We start from the raw sequence: 22,482 nt of genomic DNA, 5'->3' as shown, positions 1-22,482 counted from the left end.
GTTGGCTAATAGAAATAGTTATACACTTGCATTTTAAGCCTTTGGGATAACCACATCAAGCTTTAGACTCTTAATATTGTTTGTAATATTTTTAGGTGGTGTTCTTCAGAGGACAACCACATCTTGGCATTCTCCTTGCACTTGGCTATAGGACATTATTGGCAGAGACCAATAAACAGATTGTCTTCCGCCATTTCCATCTGTGACTCTTGTGTGCAAAGGGAGTAAAAAAATTGGAAAAAGATACACAAAGTAATTCATACAATAACTTACTTGAAAGAATTCAACCGCATTCAAAATCTGTTCTTTCTCTTGTGACAGATTTCTAAATGATGCTCTATGACAGATATCATTTAAGTACAGTTTAAACAGTAATTCAGTATTTGTTCATGAGAGGTTACATGGACCAGTAGATGAATGCCCAATTTTCCCATCTCTGGGATTTGGTCGTGAATCCTAATCAGATTCTTGCTATAAACTGCTTCCTGATCCATTAGTTTAATGGACTTTTACTTGAAGTGGATTATACCATCTTAATCCAGTTCTAGGTGGTTAGGAAATCAAAACTATGAGAGCTTGTCACAGAGTTTGAGATAGTGCAGCAGGGGATTTGCATTTTTATGTATACACAGTGTAAGAATTAGCTGGATTTATTTATTATTCAGCACTAGTTACACTGAAGAGGTGCTACTGAGTTTATTCCATGAATGCCTGCAATCTCTGTCTAGTGATATTCCCACAATACAATTACTTGTGAAGTTATATTTCACTAATATAGAGCATCGGTCATACCGCCTTTGGAAAAATGTGTTCAGTACTGGTCTCATCATTTAAGCATTAACTTGTTTGATATAATTCTGACAGGGTTCAGTTAACTGTTAACAAAAATGGAAAGATTGGGCAGGCTAGGCTTATAACTGCTTAAGTTTAGAAGGGGAGATGATTTAACAGAAACTTAGAAAATCCCACAGAATTTTGACACAGTGGATTTGGGGACAATGTCCACAGAATGAGAAGTTATTGTTTAAAAATTTGAAGTCACCTGCCTACAGCAGAGATGAGGCGAAGTTTATTCTTAGAGATGGAGGGCTTTGTTCCTTAAAGGGAAGAAATAAATGAGCCTTTGAATATGTTGAAGGTAAAACAGATAGATTCTGAGAAGCAAAGTCACTGTCGGTAGACCGGATTGTGGAATTCAGATCAGCTATGATATTAACTAGCACAGGAAGTTCAGGTTTTAGCCACTTTCTTCTCTGAATACTCATATATTTGTATTTATATATGTTAGTAGCCATGGAAGTACTTTGATTAACCTATCATGTTAAACTACAGTTTTGTGTGACCTGAAGGGGAATTCTCATGATGTCTTCATGATCTTGTTATATTTACTTTAGACTGCGAAGCTGTCAAAATGAGTAAGTTGATAGGATGCATCTTATAGAGGGTGCATATTGGAACTATGCTTGCAGTAATGAATGGAGTGGACAATTAGTTACTTATGAAGATGCTGAGCACTGCAGCTGCATATATGCTTGGATAATAAGTTTACTTTGAACTTTGAAATAAACTCAGCTGCATTCCCACAAACATTTGACATATTTTCCTCACTGGCTTCCATCCAGCTGATATTGTAATTGACTGCTTCCTTTCTTTTTCAAAGTAACCACCTATATATCTCCCGAGGTAAAGCGCCTTTGGATCGGCACTCAAAAACAATATTAGCCTGTGACTTCAGTCACAAGTGCTATCTATCTTTCCCCATTCCACGATTGTTGATGTGACGTTCAGCTGTTTCAAATCCTTGGAACTCATTATATAAAATGTGTCATTCACAATGCATTTTCAAACATCAGAAAACCACAGCTTTGCCATGGGTCATATTTTCAAGTTCCTTTTGCCTGGATTCATGCTCCATGAAACACTTTAACATGCTACTTTATCTTGCAGATACTATAAAAAGCCATAGGTGTTGAAGTTGCTGTAGCTACAGCAGTAGAAAGGTCTTGTAAGTATCAGCTGTGACTCAGTGGTAGTATTCTCACCTCTGAGTTGAAAAGTTCTGGGTTCCTGTCTCATTTGTAATTGAGGAAACACAACTAAAGTTCATTGGAATGATACTTAACATTTCACATTTGTCAAATAAGAAGAAATTAAATAGAATTGGCCTATACTCTCTTGAAATTAGAAGAATGGGATATATTGTCCTTGAAACATACAATTTCCATTGAACTCAATGGGATAAATTCAGGCAAGTTGTTTGCCATCACTGACATATCCATAACTATGGTGACAGTCTCAAAATAGGTTTCAAAAAGACATTCCAGTGTGGTATTGAGGCAGTAATGTACTGTAGGAAGTATTGTCCTATGGATAGATCATTAAATTATGGCTCCTAATTATACACTGCTGGGTGAACTTAAAGTCCCCATGCGCTTTTTAGAAGTATTTCCGGTGTCCTGGAAAATTGCCATGAAATTTGTTGTTCTGTGGCAGCAGTATAGTGCAAAGCAAATCTTGGTATAAATTACAAAAATAAATAGCATAATAGAGTAATAATAAGAATAGTATTCATGGGTTCATGGACTGTTCAGAAATCTGATGATAGAGGGGAAGACTCGTGACATGTCAAGTGAGGAAAGTGGGTCGACCTGAAATCCTACCTCACTCAAAAGCATACCTCATTGTGGCTATGTATGCTATATTCTATTTGAATGTCTTAGCCAAGCTAGTTTCAGACGCTCTGACTAAAAACATACATATTTTAGGATATCTCTTGAATAATGGTTGTTACCGTTATCTGCTCCTGCCACTCTGTTGACATATTCTCCTGCAAATTGCATCATTCTTCTTCCTTTCAAATGATAAAATCTTTATATTGAACATTTAACCTAACAAAGCTTTTAAAAATTAGTATGTGGTACAATAAAGCTGCCATGATGCCATCTGTAGTTTAATGATCCCCACTGTAGAATTCCCACTACATTTTAACAAACGGAAACTTTAATTCTGAGGATTCATTCCCAAAGTAAAGGTCAAAGCTCAGAAAGAAACAAGTCAATTAAATATAAGAATTAGTTTTGAGATTATCAATACATAAATTCTGTGTTTCTTTGTTAGAATGATTGAGATAATGCCAAATGAGCAATGGTATTTCAAGAGCTCTTAGTTTTCTTGCCTACAAACGGTACAATAGATGATGCTGTGTCTTTTAAGATCTGAATTTACAGCTCTTTTATATACTCTGTTCTCTGTGCTCATCAATTTCTTGTCTGGTGTTTTAACCATTCCTCCAACAAGCTATTAACCAGTCTTATACTGGCACTCTAAAGTGTACCCTAATGCTTCTTGTATCTTAATCAGAAATAGCTTCAGAGATACTTTCTGCTCAGTACATACAGATCGTAAAGAAATTTGTGCCATTTTTTTAAGAACCTCTGGAATTTAAATGTGCTAAACCCTATTTGAAGAATGCCACATTGTTCATTGTTACTTGATCATGTTCATAATGAATAGGGAGTGAAACTGAGTGCTAACAACTTAATTTTACATGACCGTGCAAACTGATAACCCAAAGGTCAACTCCTGCTTCATTATCATTTTGTAAAACTGCAATTTCTGTTGTACATAGCAAAGGTCTTTGTAGTCTCTTTTGAAGAGAAGACTTGTTCATGCTATTCACTATATATATATATTTTGACAGACTCAAATATCATTTATGAACACCTCTTATTTCCAGCCAATCCACAGTGGTTCTTGTAGTTGTACTTTATAATGAATAGTAACTCTGACATTAAGCATTGAAGCTGGAAAAGGAACAGAGTAAATAGCCTGAACTGTATGTAAGATTGCTTATGCCTTGTGACTCTCAACATACATGTAGCCTCTGGGCTGTCGAGTGAAACGCGGTGGTTGTGAGTGGCGATTACGCCTTAGACGGAGCATCATATAACTGCACCTACAAACATCCCTGATGCCATTCTGCTGTGATATACTGTCAAACTGCCCCTCATTGTCTGTGGTGATTAAGTATATTTAGAAAAGGCTGAGTATGTTTAATTAAAATAAATAAACATTATTTAAATATAATAACAATAAAACAATAAATTTGGTTATTTTAAATTTGGTTGAAATACATTAGAAGAGTGACAAAGCAAAAATAAAATGGAATGAAGGAAAGAAAGACTAACATTCCCTGAAATTGATGATTCTGTTAAAATAAATGGGCCTTTGCTAGGTATAGCTGAGGGGCCAGATCAGATATCCACTAGGCCTCTTGGCTCAGGATAACCTGTTACCAGCCCTGAACTGAGATGTGAGTTCAGGGATGGAGTGAGTGGTCAGATACACTGGAGTCTGACCTGCAAGGCGCTCGATAATCGTTTCTTGCTACGATGCACATGCAACTTATGAGTGGACCAACTTGTGCTAAAACATGGCTGACAGTTCTCACACAAACTGCTGGCTAAAAGTAAATAATTGAAACAAGGTCGGAGTAAAAGTGTTTACGTAGCAGAAATTCCATGTGCATTTTTCTGCTCACTTGCAAGATGTGTTAACACGTGTAAAAGGAGGACCAAAACTATGATGGTTTAATGTAACTTTGATTTAAACATCTTTCAAAGGCTTTGGTGAAACTATGCCTGGAATGCTGTGTACAGTTTTGAATGTCTTCTTTCAGGAAGGATATTCTTAGAAGCAGTCACTAGATCAAGTAGCCTATATGTATATTTAAGGCAGAAGATTCTTGATGGGTCAGGACATGAAGAGATAAGGGAGAAGGTAGTGATTGCAGCTGAGAGGAAAAGTTGGATCAGCTCTGAGGAAATGGCGGAGCAGACTCAATGGGCCAAATTGTTTAATTCTGCTTTTATGACTTATGGTCTTATTGTCTAAATTTACCAGAGTTCTGAAAAAAGAGAGAAGGTCTTATTAAAATGTGTTAAATTCTGCCATAGCTTGACAGGCTGAATTCAGGGAAGATATTACTCATAGTGGGGCCCTGTGTAATCAGGGATGGCAGTCTTATTATATTTAGGGTGAGTAAATTAAAATTGAAATGAGGAAAAATTTCTTCACCCTTAATGGTAGTGAACCTATGGAATCCTCTACCACAGAAGACAGTGGAATTCAAGCCACTAAATATATTCAAGGAGATAGTTAGATTTATCAATGCAAAAGATTTCAGGGGGTACGGTAAACAGCGGGATTATGATATTGAGCTTGTGGGTTAGCCATTATCATTGCAGAGGTTTGAAAATTTAGCTGGCCTATTCCTACTCCTAGTTTCATTTGTGACTGTGATAAGATGGAATTTCTCTTCTCTCAGAGAGTTGTGAATCTTGTAATTTTCCACTGCTTGGCAGCTGCGAATTATTAGATATATGTTAGTGTGAGAGATTTTTGAACAAGGTTAATGGGGTTCGGGCTGAAAAATTGAGTTGAATTGTAAATTCACATTGACGTATATTGTGGAGGAGGCTGAAGAGGTCATACAGTTCATTCTTTAACAGTAAATAATGGAAAATGAAGAATATGCTTCCTGATTGACATTTATCAGGGAGGAGGTTAATACCCCTTTAAGGTTTATGTTCTGTGAATACCAAGTGCATGTTATGGTCTTACTTCCAGTACATGTAGGAATGTTGACTGATGCCCTTTTAAATATTGCATACAGTATCTCCTTGAATACTGCTATTACGGATAGCATGAATATAATCTGATGCTGTGATAACTGGTTGCTGAACAATAAACTCACTCTTCTTTGGGATGTAACAAGATGGTGGTTGAACTGCTAAGTCATGTTGCAAGATAATCTAGGCATTCACTGACAACTTGTAAATTTGTAATAATTGTAAATTTGGATTGAAAATAGTTTATGAATTCCAAACAGTTGTGCACTCCCAAACTTTTAATATGAAAATAGTTTTCTTGTTCCAAGAAAACTGACAATTACTGACCGATGCGTTATTAGAGGAAATTATTTAAATTATATGTATATATTGTCCCATTAATGTAGTGTTTACTGTAGAGGTAATTTTCCCTCAATTCGTTGAAGATTCAGAAGTTTCTAATTTCCTCTCTTTGTACCCAGTATTCTGTAGGACCCATCTATATAAACTATGATCATTAGCAACAGAATCGAGGGAGAAAAATGTTATGCATTTACACTTCTGTACTAAGATGGTAACAGGCAGACTGCCAAGATAACAATACAGAATCAAATTTACACCTCTGGAAACTAAGAGGTCTGTTCATTGTGGTACAGTCTCAATTGGTTCACTTTTTATATAAACACAAACAAATAACCATGGAAGATCCGATAAACATTTGAGATAGAAAACTCATATGCAAGGATATTGTCAAATGGTGGTCATTTAAAATTGTTCAGCATTACTGCATTCCGCCCCCCTCCCCCCATATCCTTCAGGGTCATCATGAAACTTTACTGGGTGTAAACATAACAGCAGATCACTAGGTGGCACCCTTGTTCCTTTATTGTTAATGTGTTAACGCTGATCGTTGAGAAAAGTGCCGACGACTTCCTATCAATTTTAGTACAGGTTCGAATCAGAACTTGGAAGAAGGGGGAACAACAGCGAATGCCGAAAGCAACAAAAAAAAACCTTCAGTATTAAATCAAACGAAAGAGTAGATCATATGGAGAAGTATAGATCCTTCTGGGCACGCATTCAAATGCGTCCCAGTGTTCACTGACAGATTAGAGCTCTTTGCCGAAGGTTTCATCCAGCTGCAATAATGATCCCGAACTGCTTGCATCTGGGACAAAATGAGGGAGACGAATGGACAGGGATAGAAACGGGGGGGGGGGGGGTGGGGGAATAATTAGCGTACGGTAACAGAGCAATTTGTGCTGCTCGCCCAGAATAATTTTGAGAGTTTATTGTACATTCCGAGCACGAAACCGGGAGTTAGCAATTGGCAGTGCGAAGAGTGCAAGCTGGGGGCTGGGACATGCGCGGGACTCTTTGGTGGGGTCACTGGATTGCCAGGAGAGTCCGGTTAAGATGCCTCTGAGCTCGCCAGAACAACTTAATTTAGCATTGGCGAAGGGCTTTGTTGAGAACCATTGACTCGGGCAGTCGATGAACTCTAGAAACTACAATCAGGGAACACCCATTGATAATCCAAAATGGCGAAGAGTATATCTTGGGACCCCCAAGGAGCTGCAGTTTCAGAGGGGAGGGACAGTACTTCAGACAATAATTGACTTAATATTACTTCTAATATTAATTTTTCTAAAATTTAGAAAATCTAAATTTTCTCTGGGGTTTCACGCAGTTCCCTCCTGGTAGAAATAATGAAAGGGGAATTCACTGCAACATCTCGAATAGTATGATACTAAATGAACTATAATAAAAGAATGAGTTTAAAAACACGCCTCTAATCAAGGGTAAGTTAGTATTTCGAATTGCATCCAAAATAATTGTTCCGAGTTAAGTTGTAGTTTAGCTGAAATGTGACAATCTGTGAGAGCGTGCTGAAAACCCTGGTTATTGTTTTCAATTAAACCGATCGATATAAAACATGACTAATCACTGCCGCAGTAAAGTGTGCTGTGTGATGGCCCTTTTATGTCGAGTAAGGAAATATGGCCAGTTGTAAGGTCAGCAAGAAGGTAGAAGAAAAAACTGTCTTGGCCTTTTATTCTAATATTAGAAGCCTCGACGATTTAGTGATTAATGCAAGACACTCTTAAGAAGCCAGTCCTGTTACTATACCAAATTTTGGGTCTTTTGATTTTTTGGGGGGTAAATAAACGACAGATACACATGGTTATTTCAGCAAAATTTGCAGGGTCAGGCATAGTTTCAGAGTTTATTCCTCACCCAGTCCTTTAATCAAAGGGCAAAAAAAAACTTTTAACATGAAGACACAAGAAACGACTCTGGAGAGAAAATAATGACAATTTGCTGGGGGAATTCAGCGGATCGAACAAGCTCTGTGGAGGGAAAGGAATAGTCAAAGTTTTCGGTCGAGACCCGACATCAAGATAACATCAATTGGTGCACTCGAAATTCTCTGATGTGTCAGAAGTAAATACGAAGTGTTAGTGAAGAGGCATGATACATGGGATAGTACGCCTTGCAGTTCGTGTTCTGATGAATATTTTCAACCCCGCTCTTTGTGAATTTCCTAGTTTTTGTTTTGTTTCTCGAGAAGTTAACTATTGGACGTTGGAAAATAATTAGTTTGTAAATTCCATTCCCAGTATGGGAAATTTTGTTTAGGAAAACGTAGAGGTTAAAGTATAACGTGTGTGTGTGTGTGTGTGTGTGTGTGTGTGTGTGTGTGTGTGTGTGTGTGTGTGTGTGTGTGTGTGTGTGTGTGTGTGTGTGTGTGTGTGTGTGTGTGTGTGTGTGTGTGTGTGTGTGTGTGTGTGTGTGTGTGTGTGTGTGTGTGTGTGTGTGTGTGTGTGTGTGTGTGTGTGTGTGTGTGTGTGTGTGTGTGTATAGAGAGAGAGATCCAGTGTTAATAGTCCTTCCAAACCACATTCCAGCCATATTGGAGTCATGCCTTGTCCAGGACAGGTAAGAATGGCTAATTTTGCCCATATTAAACCAGATTTTTTTTTTAAAGCACAATCCGGTGGTGACTCGGTTGAGTTACTGATAATTACGTTTTATTCTTAAATTATTGACCCCCTGTGGAAGAATGACTAGGTATTAAGACTCTCACTTTTAATCGTAACGGCTTGGAAACGAAAACAGAAAATAATTGAGGGAAAGAACCAAACCTATATTGATGTAACAAGTGATGGTCGTTAAATCTTAGTTTAATAATTTGGTAGTTGTATTTTACACCCTTGCCACTGATTTATGCCTTAACTGCTTGCTACACCGTTGTTTGGAAATTATAGTAATCAGAACGGTTGCCCTTGAAGAGTTTTAGAAATGTTTTCGCTGCGAGCACTGGAGAGCTGTGTGCGTAAGAATTAGAAGCGTTCGTGTTGAAACTGAGTTCTTTCTCTTCTCCATTTTAAAACCCCATTTTTTGCCAAGAATAAAACATGTTTATAACTTACTAATAAATTATTAAAGCAGCAGGTTACAAATCTGAAATTTAAACCTTTACTAAATCAAGTGAAAAACCTTCCATTCACGTTGCGTTTCTATTTCTCAGTGTGTCTTCACTGCTGATTCCCCGGCAATGCTGTGATTATTGTTTATCTCCCCACTGCATTATTAGAACAGATACATTGTGGGTGTAGTGGGTTGGATCGTGTCGCGGGAAGAATTGAGTTCTATTTTGCTGAAATTAAGCGATTATATATTATGTAGGTCCACGGGATAAACACGTGTCACGTTAAAAATGCATTAATTAAATGCTGATTTATAGAACACTTTTCACACATGCAATGTAGTTCGAAGTGTTTTACAATGGGATAAAGCGCAAACATGAAAAGTTAAGATAGAAAGAAAAATAGGTTAAAAAGATGTTACTTAAAAGTAAGGTTAAGTAAATAAGTTGCATGCTGGAGTATAGAAGTGTCAACTGCGTCTGCGTCCCTTATAATTTTAGGTATTGAATTGTAGCTCTTTGATAAGGTTTTTTCTTAGTATTTTGTAAACCCAGATTTGTTTTTACTGCATGTTCGTTCGTGTGATTCAAATCAACTCGCATGTTTAGTGGTTGATAAACACAGTTCTCTAAATGCTTATCTGAAAAGTAAGTGGAAGCAAATTCCTTGTAAACGTTTAAAATGCTCGCAAAGAAAGCAACCGCCAGTAGATGGCGGTATTTAGTTTTCTTTTGTATTGATAACTTAATCCCTACTTCATTTCAATAGGCCACTGAATTTTGTAAAAAGAACAACGTAATTAATTTTTGTTTTAATTTTAATAGTTATATTTTCATGAGTGATTTATGTTGAGAGTCCAATTAAGTTGCGTTCGTTACGAAGATAAAGTGCAAGCCATTCTTAAAATTGGCAGTTCCGTCCCTGTACCGTGAGAGTAAACACGCTCAAGTACTAAGAGGAACAAGGGGTACTAGCCAGGAAATGGAGCTAAGTGAATATTGGGAAATAGGAATAGTGGGGGAAGGAAGACAGACTGGCAAGTAAGCAGTTAACATGAAATTCATCAAAACATACAGTTTGACGAATAAAAAGGAAATGTGTTATAGAGCTTAGATGAACCAATCAGCCTTCTGCTAGAATATCACAACAGCAAAGTGACGTGCCAATTCAGTGTATTGTGGAGACAGGTACCAAGTTTGGTTCCAGAATGAAGCCATTTTGGAATTTGGAAATCATTTGTTATTTGGTCCCTGGCATATTATGTTGCCTGAAATTTCACGGTAGTAACTAGTCTGAGAATATAATTGACATGTCAATGTGAAGAGGTGTCAGCGCTAGTCCTCTGAATGGCTTCAGCCTTGAAAGGGAGAGAAGATTGGCTCCAGGAACTGGACCGTTTGGCATTTTGAAGCTGGTGGAAATGAAATATACTCACGTCTGTTGACGAGAAATTGGAAGATTTCAACAGAAATCAGATGAGAAAAAAACATGAAGTAAAATAGATGAAGGCTGAGACAGGAAACTGCACAATAAAATGAGGGTAAAGCCATTGAGAATGAAGGCGCATAATTTTAACCATCTTCGTCCCGAAATATTTATTTATGAAATTATTTGAAATTTGCGTAGCTCTAACTTCAAAAAGTTTTAAAATATCGGATTTGATTTCAAGAATTTTGTTGAAGGGTCGAAATACAATTTTTGTTATAATTATGTGAACATAAAATGGAGAAAATATATTTTCACAGTATATCTAATTGCAATTAGTGGAGAATATTTTGTCTTCAATAAAGTAACAGCAGCCGCATAGTTAATACTTGTGCACCTACTGAAATCCTGCTGATTTATTTCAATTAACTCCCAACCCAAGATATATAAAAAAAACTTCACATTTCATACCATCACTGCCTTTTTTCCCGACAGGTACTTATGTTAAACAACTTATTTATTCTAACCCTTCTGTTGCTGTCTAGAGACTCGGCGTTTTGAATTCCCGGAACTGTTAGTAGAAGCGAGCTCGAAACTGCAGCAAGGCTTCATTCCTGCTTTCTGCTCCGCCGTGGCCGTAAGCTGCGGCGTTTCAAATGACACACATCTCGATATAAGGACCTGTGCCCCATCATACATCCCGTTGCGCTGTTAATTATTAACCCCGCACAGTTATGGTTAGAGTGTTACAGGATTTGCCGTACTGCGCTCGGCTGGCACGAAATGCGGGGCTTTGTTTCAAGTACTGAAAGAAAGGGGTTGATTGTTTCAGTGAATTGAAAGAGAAAATAAATCACCAATGGAAAGACTTTTTTCTCGCATGTTGCCGCATATTGCTATTAATCTCAACTCCGATGCTGCAAAAACATTTTTTAAAATATTTATTTAAATCAGGATAGTTTACAAAATTGATTAACTTACATCATTGACGAGCCGAGTACTCCCTCTTATTCCCAGACCTTACAGGTGGACTTAATATCATAAGAGACTGGTGGGAAGTTACAGATACATTTTTTATCCTTTACAAATTTCAAATGACAGTTGAACAGAGGATGTTTGAAAGATTTTAAAGACGCGTTGAAGCTTAAATATTGTTTGGAATTCTGAACGAGACCGGTGCAGTGTTTCGTGGAATCAGTACAGTGTCATTCATTCACACTCAGTATTGTAATACGTGCAGTCACCGGCTGCAGTATGTCCTCAAGCAGTGTGTTGTACCTCCAGTTTTTTGCTGGGAGTTGGGGGGATGGGAAAACAAAATCACACTTCACATTCCCTGGCTGGCTGCTGGTGACAAGAACACGATCCGTAATCATTGATGATCACCAGAGCCCCCTCAATGTGATTGGGTTTGTAGTCCACGTAGTATTCCTGTGTGGACATGGCAGCCATCTGATGCATAGTTTGTTGTTGTTTCTGCTTGCGGCGCTGTGTCACGAAGCACTGCCTCAAGTGTCTCAGGCCGGCAGGAAAGCACTTCCACGACACGTAGAGCACCAGCACCACTATCAGAAAGGAGAAGAGCAGCGCCATCGTGCCCGTGATTACTTTGTGAACATGAATAGTGTTTTCCTGTTGATCGTGAGAAAGCACACCGGTGACACTGATTAATTCAGTCGTTCTTACTCCCGTTGTATCCTGCGTGGCATACATGCTGGAGGCATCTCTGATTGCTGTGATATCTTGGTCTGTCTCCGCCACGCTGGTGCTGCCTGATACTGTCGCCGTGCTTGTCACCGGGTCGTCACATATGTGAAAACCATGCACGGCATCTAGTACCTCTTCGCCCTGGGTGTGGACAGGGCTAGCACACAACAGACTCCCTTCGTGGTGCCCCTTAAAATTGCTCAGCCAGGTGGCCAAAGCACATATATTCCGATTGCATTCCCAGCTGTTCCCAGAAAGGCTGATGCTAGTTAGAGATTTCCAAGAGTCCAGAATTGGCTGCTCAATGGTTGTGAGACGGTTTGAATCCAACTGAAGTATTTTGAGGTTAGGCACAACTTCAAAGGCATAAGACTCAATAAATGCAATCTCATTCCCAGAGAGGTCTAGTTTTTCTAGATGGTTCCAAGTCCAGTCTAAAGAATTCACCACAAAGCTGACTTTGTTCCACTGCATGTAGAGGGTTCTCAGAGAGAGCAGCCGTGGGAAGTGAGCAAAGTTTACTTTTACCAAATCATTGTGCTCCAAGTGGAGTTCAGTTAGTTTCAACAAGCCCGCGAACGCGTTCCGCGCTAGGCTTTGCAGCTGATTATATCCAACGTCCAGAAACTCCAGGCTGCGGCAGTCCTGGAAGATCCGGACCGGTATGAACTTAAGTGCATTCGACCTTAGGTGCAGCGTTTGCAGCTTGCGCAGCCCATGGAAGAGGTCGGGCTCCAGAGCCTGCAGATTGTTGTAGGACAGCTGCACGTGCCGCAGGTTTGGCATGGGCCTGAAAGTGGCATTGGGCAGCTGGGTGATCTTGTTGGAGCTGAGCACCAACTCCTTGAGCCGGCGCAGCCCCCGGAAGGCGTTCGCTTCCACCGAGTAGATGTGGTTGTGGTCGAGGTAGAGCCAGGTGAGCTGCAGCAAGCCGGCGAACTGGTCGTCGTGCAGCTCGGACAGGCTGTTGTAGCGGAGCGACAGACCCTGCACCCCCGACAGGTTGCGCGGCATTTCGCTCAGGCTCTGCGACTCGCAGTACACCAGCTTCCCGTCGCAGCGGCACTGCTGAGCGCACAGGCTGTCAGCGGCGGGCAACATTTCCAACAACGCGCCGAGGACACACACAACCGACGCTGAAGGCTTTTTCAGGAGCCAGTGCAGACTGAGACCCACAAGAAGGAAATCCATGAGCAAGGATTGTACCTCCAGTCGCTCGCCGGGCTTTCCTGATTCTCCTTTAAGCTGACGATGTCTTCCTAATCGCCAAAGTTTTTACATCATTTTTGATTTTGCAGCTTTGAACCAGGTGCCTTGGGTTGTTTTTTTTTTCCTGACACGAACAGGAGGATCTCCTGCCTCAAAGACATCCAGGGTTGAGTTTGAAGAAGTTTGAAAGAAAAGAAGAAAAAAAGATATCTAAGTATCAATTGATCTTTTTCATCGTAGAGGCTGCAAGGCGATTGTTTAATGAAAGGATGCAAACGAAAATAATCTTACCCATCCTATTCCACACAGTGACAGACTCCATTCAGCCACTCGGTATTATTTTGTCCACACTGGTTATGTTGTAGGCAGTGCAATTAAAAAAACACAACCCTAGTGCGAATCCAGTGTTTTCTCTCTCGCTCTGTGGCTCACAATACCTCGGTCTGTATCTCGCTGCGAAAGAGCCGAAGCAGACGAGATCTCCCCAACTCGGAGCTCCAGCCGACTTGTGCAATCTTTAAGTTCCCAGGCTTTTTATACAGCTGCTCCCTTTTACTGCCTCTCGACCTCCCTCCCGGCCGCATGTGATCCCGTTGCCCAAAACTCTTTCTTTTCCCGTTAACAATTCGTCCGGATCCGTCAGTCTGAATTACCATCCCATGATTTGAAATGACCACTGACCAGTGTGACCCTTAATCAACGCAGACAAGCCAGTAATGGTTGCATCCGCTTATCCAGGCACGGAGCAGCAGCAGCTGCTGCCGCCGCCGCCGCCGCCGGTACACTTTGCTCGTTAGGTGATGCTCAGAGCAAGATGGATCGCGGAGCAAGGCTCGCCTCCCTTTAACAGAGTACTGCACTGCGAGAGCGGGCAGACGTGCTGAGTGTTGACAGAGTGTCGTAAGCCACTCATGATCGTTCAGACTTCCCAGTGGTATGTCAAACATGGTCAGATTGAAAGGGGTGGGCATAAAGCAGCGTTTTAATGGAGCAGAAACGGATAGTATTTTCCCTGCAACCATACAGAGAGCATTATATCTTTCGTACACATTGACCAATGTAAGTGCGCTTCTATGCACTTAGAGTAGCAGAGAGAACCCGGCGGAGCGAGACATTGCTTCCTGCAAGATCCCCCCGCCGGATTGTTGTGGGTTGTGTTTGGTTCAGACTTAATGAATGTAACATTCTGTAAAACTAAGGAGCTTATGCAAAGTGCAGTACAGCTATAACTCGCACTGTACATGGTGCAAATTATTTACCAATTACTGGCTGAGTTTTTTTTTACTCGGTCAAGACTGATTTAGTAATTTAAAAGCTGAATTAACCCCTGAAGGCCGGATACTGAGTACCCTGTCAGTGCTAGGCCCAGCTCCCCGTGGTTTCCTGGCTCATCGTGCTTCGTACAGTCGAATGGCGAGAGCGATGGAAATGGTCAGTTCTTGCGGCAGCAATAGACCACACGGGGGAAATATCCAATGAATCACTAACCTTGATGATAGAATATTTTCCTCGTACAGTTCAAAAAGTCTATTCACATGAGTGTCTTAAGAGAAGCTGATAATTGCGGATCCTCGCTCATGCAAGGATCATAAAAGATGCCTGTCAGTGTGCACGAGGACCTTTTCTGATAGAATCAAAGCAGTAGCTGCTTTGACTCACTATATTTTGTAATGCCACCTCAATTGTGGACGGTCATTGCCGTGCATGCCCTTGGCATAAACAACTACAGTTTAGTTATTGGCAGAGTGAAACAGGTGCATAATGCTGAACCTCAAAATAATGAAATCTTGCAGCACAAACAAACACATCTTCATTGTTCCTTCAAGGGGCATTGTCGGTTTTCCGTTGTCTGCCCTGAATGGTTATTCACTTCTGAAGACATCTCCATCGATTATCTATAGTGGTTCCTCAGGTGAGAAACCGTGAGTTTGGAAACAGATAGCATCCAGTCATTTCTCTGTGGTGTTGACATATAGCAGTTTCACCTTAAATGTTAGCAAAGACAATAAGGAAGAGGAGTTTTACCATATTGTAAATAAAGCATTTGTCTTCTTATCCTTTTCAGATAGCTTGATTTTATATTGTTGCTATTTCAACCTTGGTATATTTGGAAAACAATGATATTTCTGCTCCTTTTCCTCTTTTCTGGATGAGAATGCACGCACAAGCAAGATACATTCTTCTGCTGTCTAGATGTCATCCACAGATTTGGTTGCACTGAAGACTCTAAGGCTGAAGTCCCACTCCAAAGAACTGAACATAAATCTGTACCCTTCCTCTGAATGCCCTTTGCGTTGCTGTAAAATAATCAGTGGTATTAAACAGACGAGCAAAGGGGAGTAGTGGAACTCTGCCTCTATTTACCCCCCCCCCCCACCTTAAACAAAACAAAAATATTGAAGATGTTGAAAATCTGAAATCAAACAAAATGTGTTGAGAGAGTTGAACATTTCCAACAGTTTTCCCAGTCAGTCAGTCAACCTTCAGTCTGCCAAATCTCAAGCACCCATATACACCAATCCCAATGAGATTTTTTTTTCAATTTTCATCACATTCCTGGAAATTCCGCCCCTCTCCCTATTCTACCATACATACTACATTCTACCTACATACAAGGGACAATTTCTGCAGAGGCCAGTTAGTCCTGCAGTTTTAGATTTGGAGAAAGTGGAGGAAACCTACGTGGTTACAGGAAAAACTGGCAAACGTCACACAGACAGTTCTGGAAATCAAGATTCAACCCATGATGCAGGAGCTGAGAGGACACTGATTATTTAAAGCTAAAACCTTAGCCAATGTCTTCCAGTGTTCAAACTAGCTCAGGCACCTTTCTATACTACAACATTTCAAAAGAGATTCAGCCATCTAGAATATGAAGTAAATCAAAATATTTAGGGTTCTCACCATGAAACATTAACCAGGATTCTTTATCCACCAATTCTGCTTGACCTGCTGAGTATCTCTAGCATTTTCTGTGTTTGCTACATAAAATCAAGTTGTGTATTCACTAGCTATCCTTGACAAAATCCATCAACTATGAAAGTGTTATTTATTCCAAAACATAATTTTTCTTAATTACAATAATTCAAGTGCCATGGAATTGTTCAATGTATCAACAACTCCTTTGACCTGTGTTGACCATCATGCCCATGTACACCACTGCCACTTGCCTACATTGATTCCATAATCCTTCTGTACTTTTCTTATTCAAGTTTCTGCCCAGATGCTTCTTGCTATTCTATCTCTACCACCATCTCTGGCCAGTTGCCAATTACTGTGGGTAAAAAATGTATTCCTCAGATAAGTTTTGCATCATTAATGTCTGCAGTTCCCTGGGTTATCTTCCTAAGGCACAGCATTAGCTGTACCCCTGTCTCATGATATCTAGCAAAGACTCAAAACTCTTTGTCCCAGAAATTGCTTGCCTGCTTCCCATAACATCTGAGGATACACCTGGTCAGATCCTGGAATGTTATTCACCTTTATCAGTTTCAAGATCTCCAGCACCTCCTCCTTTGTAATGTTGATATCCTGCAAGATTTGACTGACCCCTTCTCTGAACTCACGTACTTCTATGCTAATTGGTAAATACAGATGTGAAGTATTTGTTTAAAACCACAATCATTTCCAAGAGCTCACACATTAATTATCATAGTGATCCTTAAGAGGACCTATTCTCTCTCTGGTTACCCTATTCCATTTAATATACTGTATTTAGAGAATCATTCAGGATTCCCCTTTACCTAATCTTCTAGGGATTTTTCATGCCCATTTTGCCCCCCCCCCCAATTTCTTTCTTAAATGTATCCTTACTTCCTTTATATTTTTAAGGCTGTCACTTGATCCCAACTGCCCGTAACTGACACATACCTGTATTGTCTTATTTTTGTTGATCAGACTCTCAATCTCTCTTGTCATCCAAAATTCCCTAATCCTGTCAACCTTGCCCTTCACTTTAAAAGGTATTTACTGGCCCTGAACTCCTGCTATCTCACATTTAAGTTCTCACTTGCCAAATATACCTTTACCTACAAACTGCTTCTTCCAATCAACTTTTGTGAATTCATTTGTTGCTATTGGAATTAGCCTTTCCCCTATTTAGAATGTTATCTTCAATACCAGTGGTACCTGGTATCATCACAATGTACACAGAAATTAAGTTTACTCATAGACTCTTAATCCAAAGATTCATCATAAATCCCCAGATTTAAGTTCCTTTTCCTCCTCTTGGGAGTTTGGAACATAGTCAACATAGCTATACCGTAAATGGTACACATATGGACTACGTGTCAAAGTTATGGGCGTGTTTTAAACCGCAACTGATTCTGATGTTCAGTTGTCAGGGCACTAATACTAATTTACCTCCATAGCATCAGTTTAGTATGTGCTGGCAGTGGCATTCAACAATTCTGGTACTCTGGGCAAAAAGCCTAAATGGGTCAAGGCATTAGTTAATTATCTAAGTACTTGTTTCCACCCCCAGCTCCATCTCACTGTGATAGCAATGATCCTCGCTCTAGCCAACCACCCCCTCACAAACAGGATCCACTTACATCACTAGTAGAGACCATTAGCTTGGCTACCTGACAGCCTACCACCTTTAGATAATTGATGAGTTCAAGGGAAGTCAGTCATAGTGCTTTTGGCCTCACTTTGTGGTCCAGCACTCACCCTGAGTTAAAAGTGGTGTCTCAGGCTATGCCTGCTTGATAGTGCTTTCACATACCCTCTGTCTGCTCAAGGAATCTTTCCAATTTGTATTCCATTGTGAGAATCTGTCTGGCCTCAATGGAAAATTCAGTCTTTTCTCTATTCATATTTTCATTTATTGGTTTCAGACCTGATGATGAAAAGATAGTTAGGTACACAAGATGAACTACTGCCATATAATTTTGGTGAAGTTATGCCTTAAATCCATTCAATGAAAATGGATTTTATAGCTTGGTTCAGAAAGAAAGTATTTTAATATTTTATAACATTTTGTGTTTACATAAAATTAAACATCAATTGTGGCACCAGTTAAGGTATCAGTTTTGTATTTAAGGTGAATATATCACAAATGTATATCAGTATGCTCGTCAGCTTATTCTGGATTTCTAGAAGTTAGTAGCATAACACTTCAGTTTATCTAAAGGATGCGATATGATGATATACTGTTTTGTGAAAAACCACAGATATAGTCACAGTATTTTACGTTAGATAGAGTCTGTTTCGTGCTCATATTCTGTGTAATGTCTCCTGTAACATTAGAATTTATGCAACATGTACAGTAACAATCTATTTCATAGCATCAGCTCAGTCAGTGGTCAAGGCTGTTCTAACACTAATCTACACTAAAGTATTAGTTTCATATAGCGGAAAAAAACTTCCACAAAAATATGTCTTTTTAATGTGAAGTTTACCAAACTCCCATTTACCAAGAGTTCTGCTTAATCTGTACTGAATTTTATCTAGCTTGCTGAAGTTTTCCCTTTCTTATCTCTCTGTCTCCATCTCTGGAGACAAACTGTTGACCAGCAGCTTTTATAAACCTACTAATTCCCACTGCTATATTGACTATACCTCCTCGCACCTTATCTCCTGTGAAAAAGCTATTTGCTTTTCTCAGTTCCTTCATGTCCACCACATCTGTTCCTAGTATGAAGTATCCCTTTGTAGGACATCAGAGATGTCTTCCTTCTACAAAGAACAGGGTTCCCTTCCTCCACCACTAACACATATCTCCTCCATTTTCATGGACGTTTACACTCACCCCTTTTTCCAGTCACCTTAACAGTGATAGAATTCCCCTTATTCTTTCCTACCACCCAGTGAGCTTCCGCATCCAACGTATCATTCTCCGTAACTTCCAGCTACCACAGAGAGATCCTATCACCAAACACATCTTTAGCTCCACAACTCTCCACTTTCCACTTTCCACAGGGATCATTCCTTCCATGATTCCCTTGTCTATTCGTCCCTACCCAATAGTCTCCCACCTGGCAGTTAACCCTGCAAGTGGCCAAAGTACTACACCAGCCATTCACCTCCTCCCTCACTTCCATTCAGGCCCCAAACAGTCCTTCCAGTTGAGGGAAGACTGGGGTCATCTATTGTATCCAGTGCTCCCAATGCAGCCTCCTCTATATTGCTGAGATCTGTCATAAATTGGGGGAACTGCTATGTCAAGCATTTCCGCTCCATCCACCAAAAGCAAAACCTTCCGGTGGCCAAACATTTTAATTCCCATTCCCATTTTGATATGTCAATCCATGGATGAAGTCACCCTCAGGATTGAGGAGCAACCCCTTTATATTCCATCTCGGTAGCCTCCAATCTGATGGCATGAATATTGATTTCTCCTTCTGATTAAAAATGTATTTCTCTCCCCCCCCCCCCCAGGACAGAGGGGCACCCTATCAAAACAAAGGTGTAGAGAAATTTCTTTAGCCAAAGGGTGGTGAATTTGTGGAATTTGTTGCCACATGGAGCTCTGGAGGCCAGGTTGTTGGGTGCATTTAAGGCAGAGATTGATAGGTTCTTGATTGGACATGGTATCAAAGGTTATGGGGAGAAGGCCGGGAGCTGGGGTTGAGGAGGAGAGAGAAAGAAGGATCAGTCATGATTGAATGGTGGAGCAGACTCAATGGGCCAGATGGCCTAATTCTGCTCCTATGTTTTATGGTTTTATGGTCTTCTTTTCTTCCCCACTCTAGCCTCTTCCTCTTCTCATTCGACCATCCCTCCCCTGGGTGCCCCACCTCCTTCCGTTTCTTCTTTGGTCTACCCTACTCTCTGATCAGATTCCTTCCTCCCCAACCCTTTATGTTTCTGACCTATCACCTCTAGCTATCCTCCTTCCCCTCCCCCATCCTCTTATTCTAGCATCTTCGCCCTTCCATTCCTGAATTAAGAGTCTCAGTTCAAAACATTGACCATTTATTCATTTCCATAGATGCTGCCTGAACCGCTGAGTTCCTCCAGCATTCTGTGTGTGTTGCTTGTCATTATCACTTAGCTTATATATTCTGCAACATTACGTATTTCTTTTGTCTTTTATTATCATTGGATTTCAGCATTTATTTTTGAAGTCATTTCAAAATATTGACAATGGACCAAATATCAGTAGAACTCTTCTTTACACCTTTTCTCCCAGACTTCTAAACTAATTTTAAATTCATTTCCAGTCCAAGGCCTAATTCAATATATCATAGGATACTGGTAGATAAAGGAGCACAAAGAGGCCATTTGACCCATCATGCCTTCTTTCTTAACCATAACACGCTTTCTAATCAATAAACAAGCCATCAATATTTGCTTTCAGTATATTGGGAGCATCTGGACAAAGTGGCCTCACTGGGTCCCACCAATGATACAATTTTGTGTCGTAATCATATTTCTTGTGGTCATAAGACCCTGTTGGACATTGGCAATATAAGATAAGACAAGTTCAGTACTTTTGGGAGAGTATTATAGGGATGTCCCTTTATTCTGAGGTTGTGCTATTGGATCCTAGACTCCCCTACTAATAAAAACAAACTCTCTACATCCACTCTATCCAGGTTTCAGTATCTGATAGGTTTTAATGAGATTACCCCATCCCCTTTCATCCTTCTGAACTCTACCAAGTATGCCCTAAGAGACATCAAACACTCCTCTTATATTAAGCCTGTCATTTTTAGAATCATTTGTGTGACCCTTTTCCAAACCCAATGCCAGCATATCCTTCCTTCGATAAGGGGCCCAATATTGCTCGCAATATTGCTCACAATATTCCAAATGCAGTATGACCTGTGCTTTATAAAGTCTCAGCAATGTTTTTATATTCTAGTCTTGAAATGAATGGTAGGATTGCATTTGCCATCTTTACTGCTGATTCAACCTGTAAGTTAACCTTGTGGCAATCCTAAACTAGGACTCACAATTCACTTTTTATCAAATACTCTAGTCATCAATCACTTGACGAATATATTCAACCATTTTATTTACTTTTTTTTGCTGGGCAATGCTTTAACTAGACAATAGTTATTTCATCCTTTAAACAATTTTTCCACCAGGGACATTAAACCAATTGGGATTGAATTAACCAGATTAGCTTTGTCTCCCTTTATATATACTGTATCTTTAAAAAATGGCACCCTACTGAGCGGTCTCCAGTCCTTTCTCAGAGATCCATGCTGGCTAGAAACCTGAGATGTAAGCAGTTTAAATCTAACGACAGCTTCACTATGAACTGGATGGGAATGGGCCAAGTTTATATCAGGTCTACACCAAGTTTGATTTTATTCTCAATTTATTATGGAGGAAGGGGAACTATAATTTTGATGCAGCATTAAATGACCCAAACTCAGCCTCTCTTTTTCCAATTGGTTAGATTAAGTTGAGAATTAATTATTTCTAAAGCTTCATCAATTCTCCTCCTTAAATGTAAATATAAATTTACATAGGTGCAGAAATCGGCTTCGCCAGCTTCCTCAGCCATTCAATAAGATCACAGCTGATCTGATTATACACTCAAACCTGCTTACCCTCATGAACTTTCCTATGATCTTTCTACCTTTTTTTCAGAAGCTTACATAGAACTAATGCTGGTTCAAGTTATAAAAAAACAGTGATACCCTTGTTGGTGTAGAGGCCATCACTAGCAAAGGAGACTGTGACTGTTCTGAATCATGTTATTCGAATTAGAGTGGAATTTGTTTAAATGAAATAAAGCACAGAGACATTGTTATTATGCTGACAATTGCATCTATTATTTTGTAAACAACAAAGTCTCACATACTGCAGAAGGATGAATGACCAAATCAGTTTTTATGGTGTTAGTTGATGCAATAATGTGAGTAATAATTTAACTTATTGATAAGCAATAGAGATGGCAGGGTGATGCTCTTCTTCCAATCACTATTGAATCTTCTTTATTTATGCAGGTAGAACCTCAGTTTAAATTTTCAGTCATAATGACCAAATCTGAATACTTAGGATTCCGACAGCAATGTTCCAGATTATGTGCTTCTGTCTTGAATTTCTACAACATAGAAGGAGAGCATTCAGCCCGTTGGGTGCATGCCAGATCCTAAGAGAGCAAATATCATGTGTTTTGTTACTTCCATGAAGTTTTATTC

General features: G+C 39.8%; 2 protein-coding genes across 4 annotated transcripts in view; one reads left to right on the top strand and one right to left on the bottom strand.

The window, feature by feature from the left end:
* The first annotated feature begins 8,513 nt into the window (after positions 1-8,513).
* Positions 8,514-22,482, top strand: part of LOC140726163 (catenin alpha-2) — an 817,330-nt gene continuing 803,361 nt past the window's right edge. For both annotated transcript variants that reach the window (XM_073042154.1, XM_073042153.1), the window contains exon 1: positions 8,514-8,549. In XM_073042154.1, the coding sequence (XP_072898255.1) occupies positions 8,532-8,549 (18 nt within the window). In that variant the 5' untranslated portion in view covers positions 8,514-8,531. The remainder of the gene's footprint in view (positions 8,550-22,482) is intronic.
* On the bottom strand, positions 11,390-14,270 carry lrrtm1 (leucine rich repeat transmembrane neuronal 1). Of its 2 annotated transcripts, none has more exons than XM_073042151.1 (2): positions 13,673-14,270; positions 11,390-13,531 (listed from the first exon to the last, which is right to left on the bottom strand). In XM_073042151.1, the coding sequence occupies exon 2, from the start codon at positions 13,361-13,363 to the stop codon at positions 11,786-11,788; it is 1,578 nt and encodes a 525-aa protein (XP_072898252.1). In that variant the 5' UTR covers positions 13,364-13,531; positions 13,673-14,270; the 3' UTR covers positions 11,390-11,785. The 2 variants fall into 2 exon arrangements, with proteins under 2 accessions (XP_072898252.1, XP_072898253.1); XM_073042152.1 differs by having other exon boundaries at positions 11,390-13,527.

Source organism: Hemitrygon akajei, chromosome 4 (genome assembly GCF_048418815.1).
Source record: "Hemitrygon akajei chromosome 4, sHemAka1.3, whole genome shotgun sequence".
In the NCBI taxonomy this organism is placed as follows: domain Eukaryota; kingdom Metazoa; phylum Chordata; class Chondrichthyes; order Myliobatiformes; family Dasyatidae; genus Hemitrygon; species Hemitrygon akajei.
The sequence above is the reverse complement of the archived record's forward strand: the minus strand, read 5'-3'. Positions and strand labels throughout refer to the sequence as shown.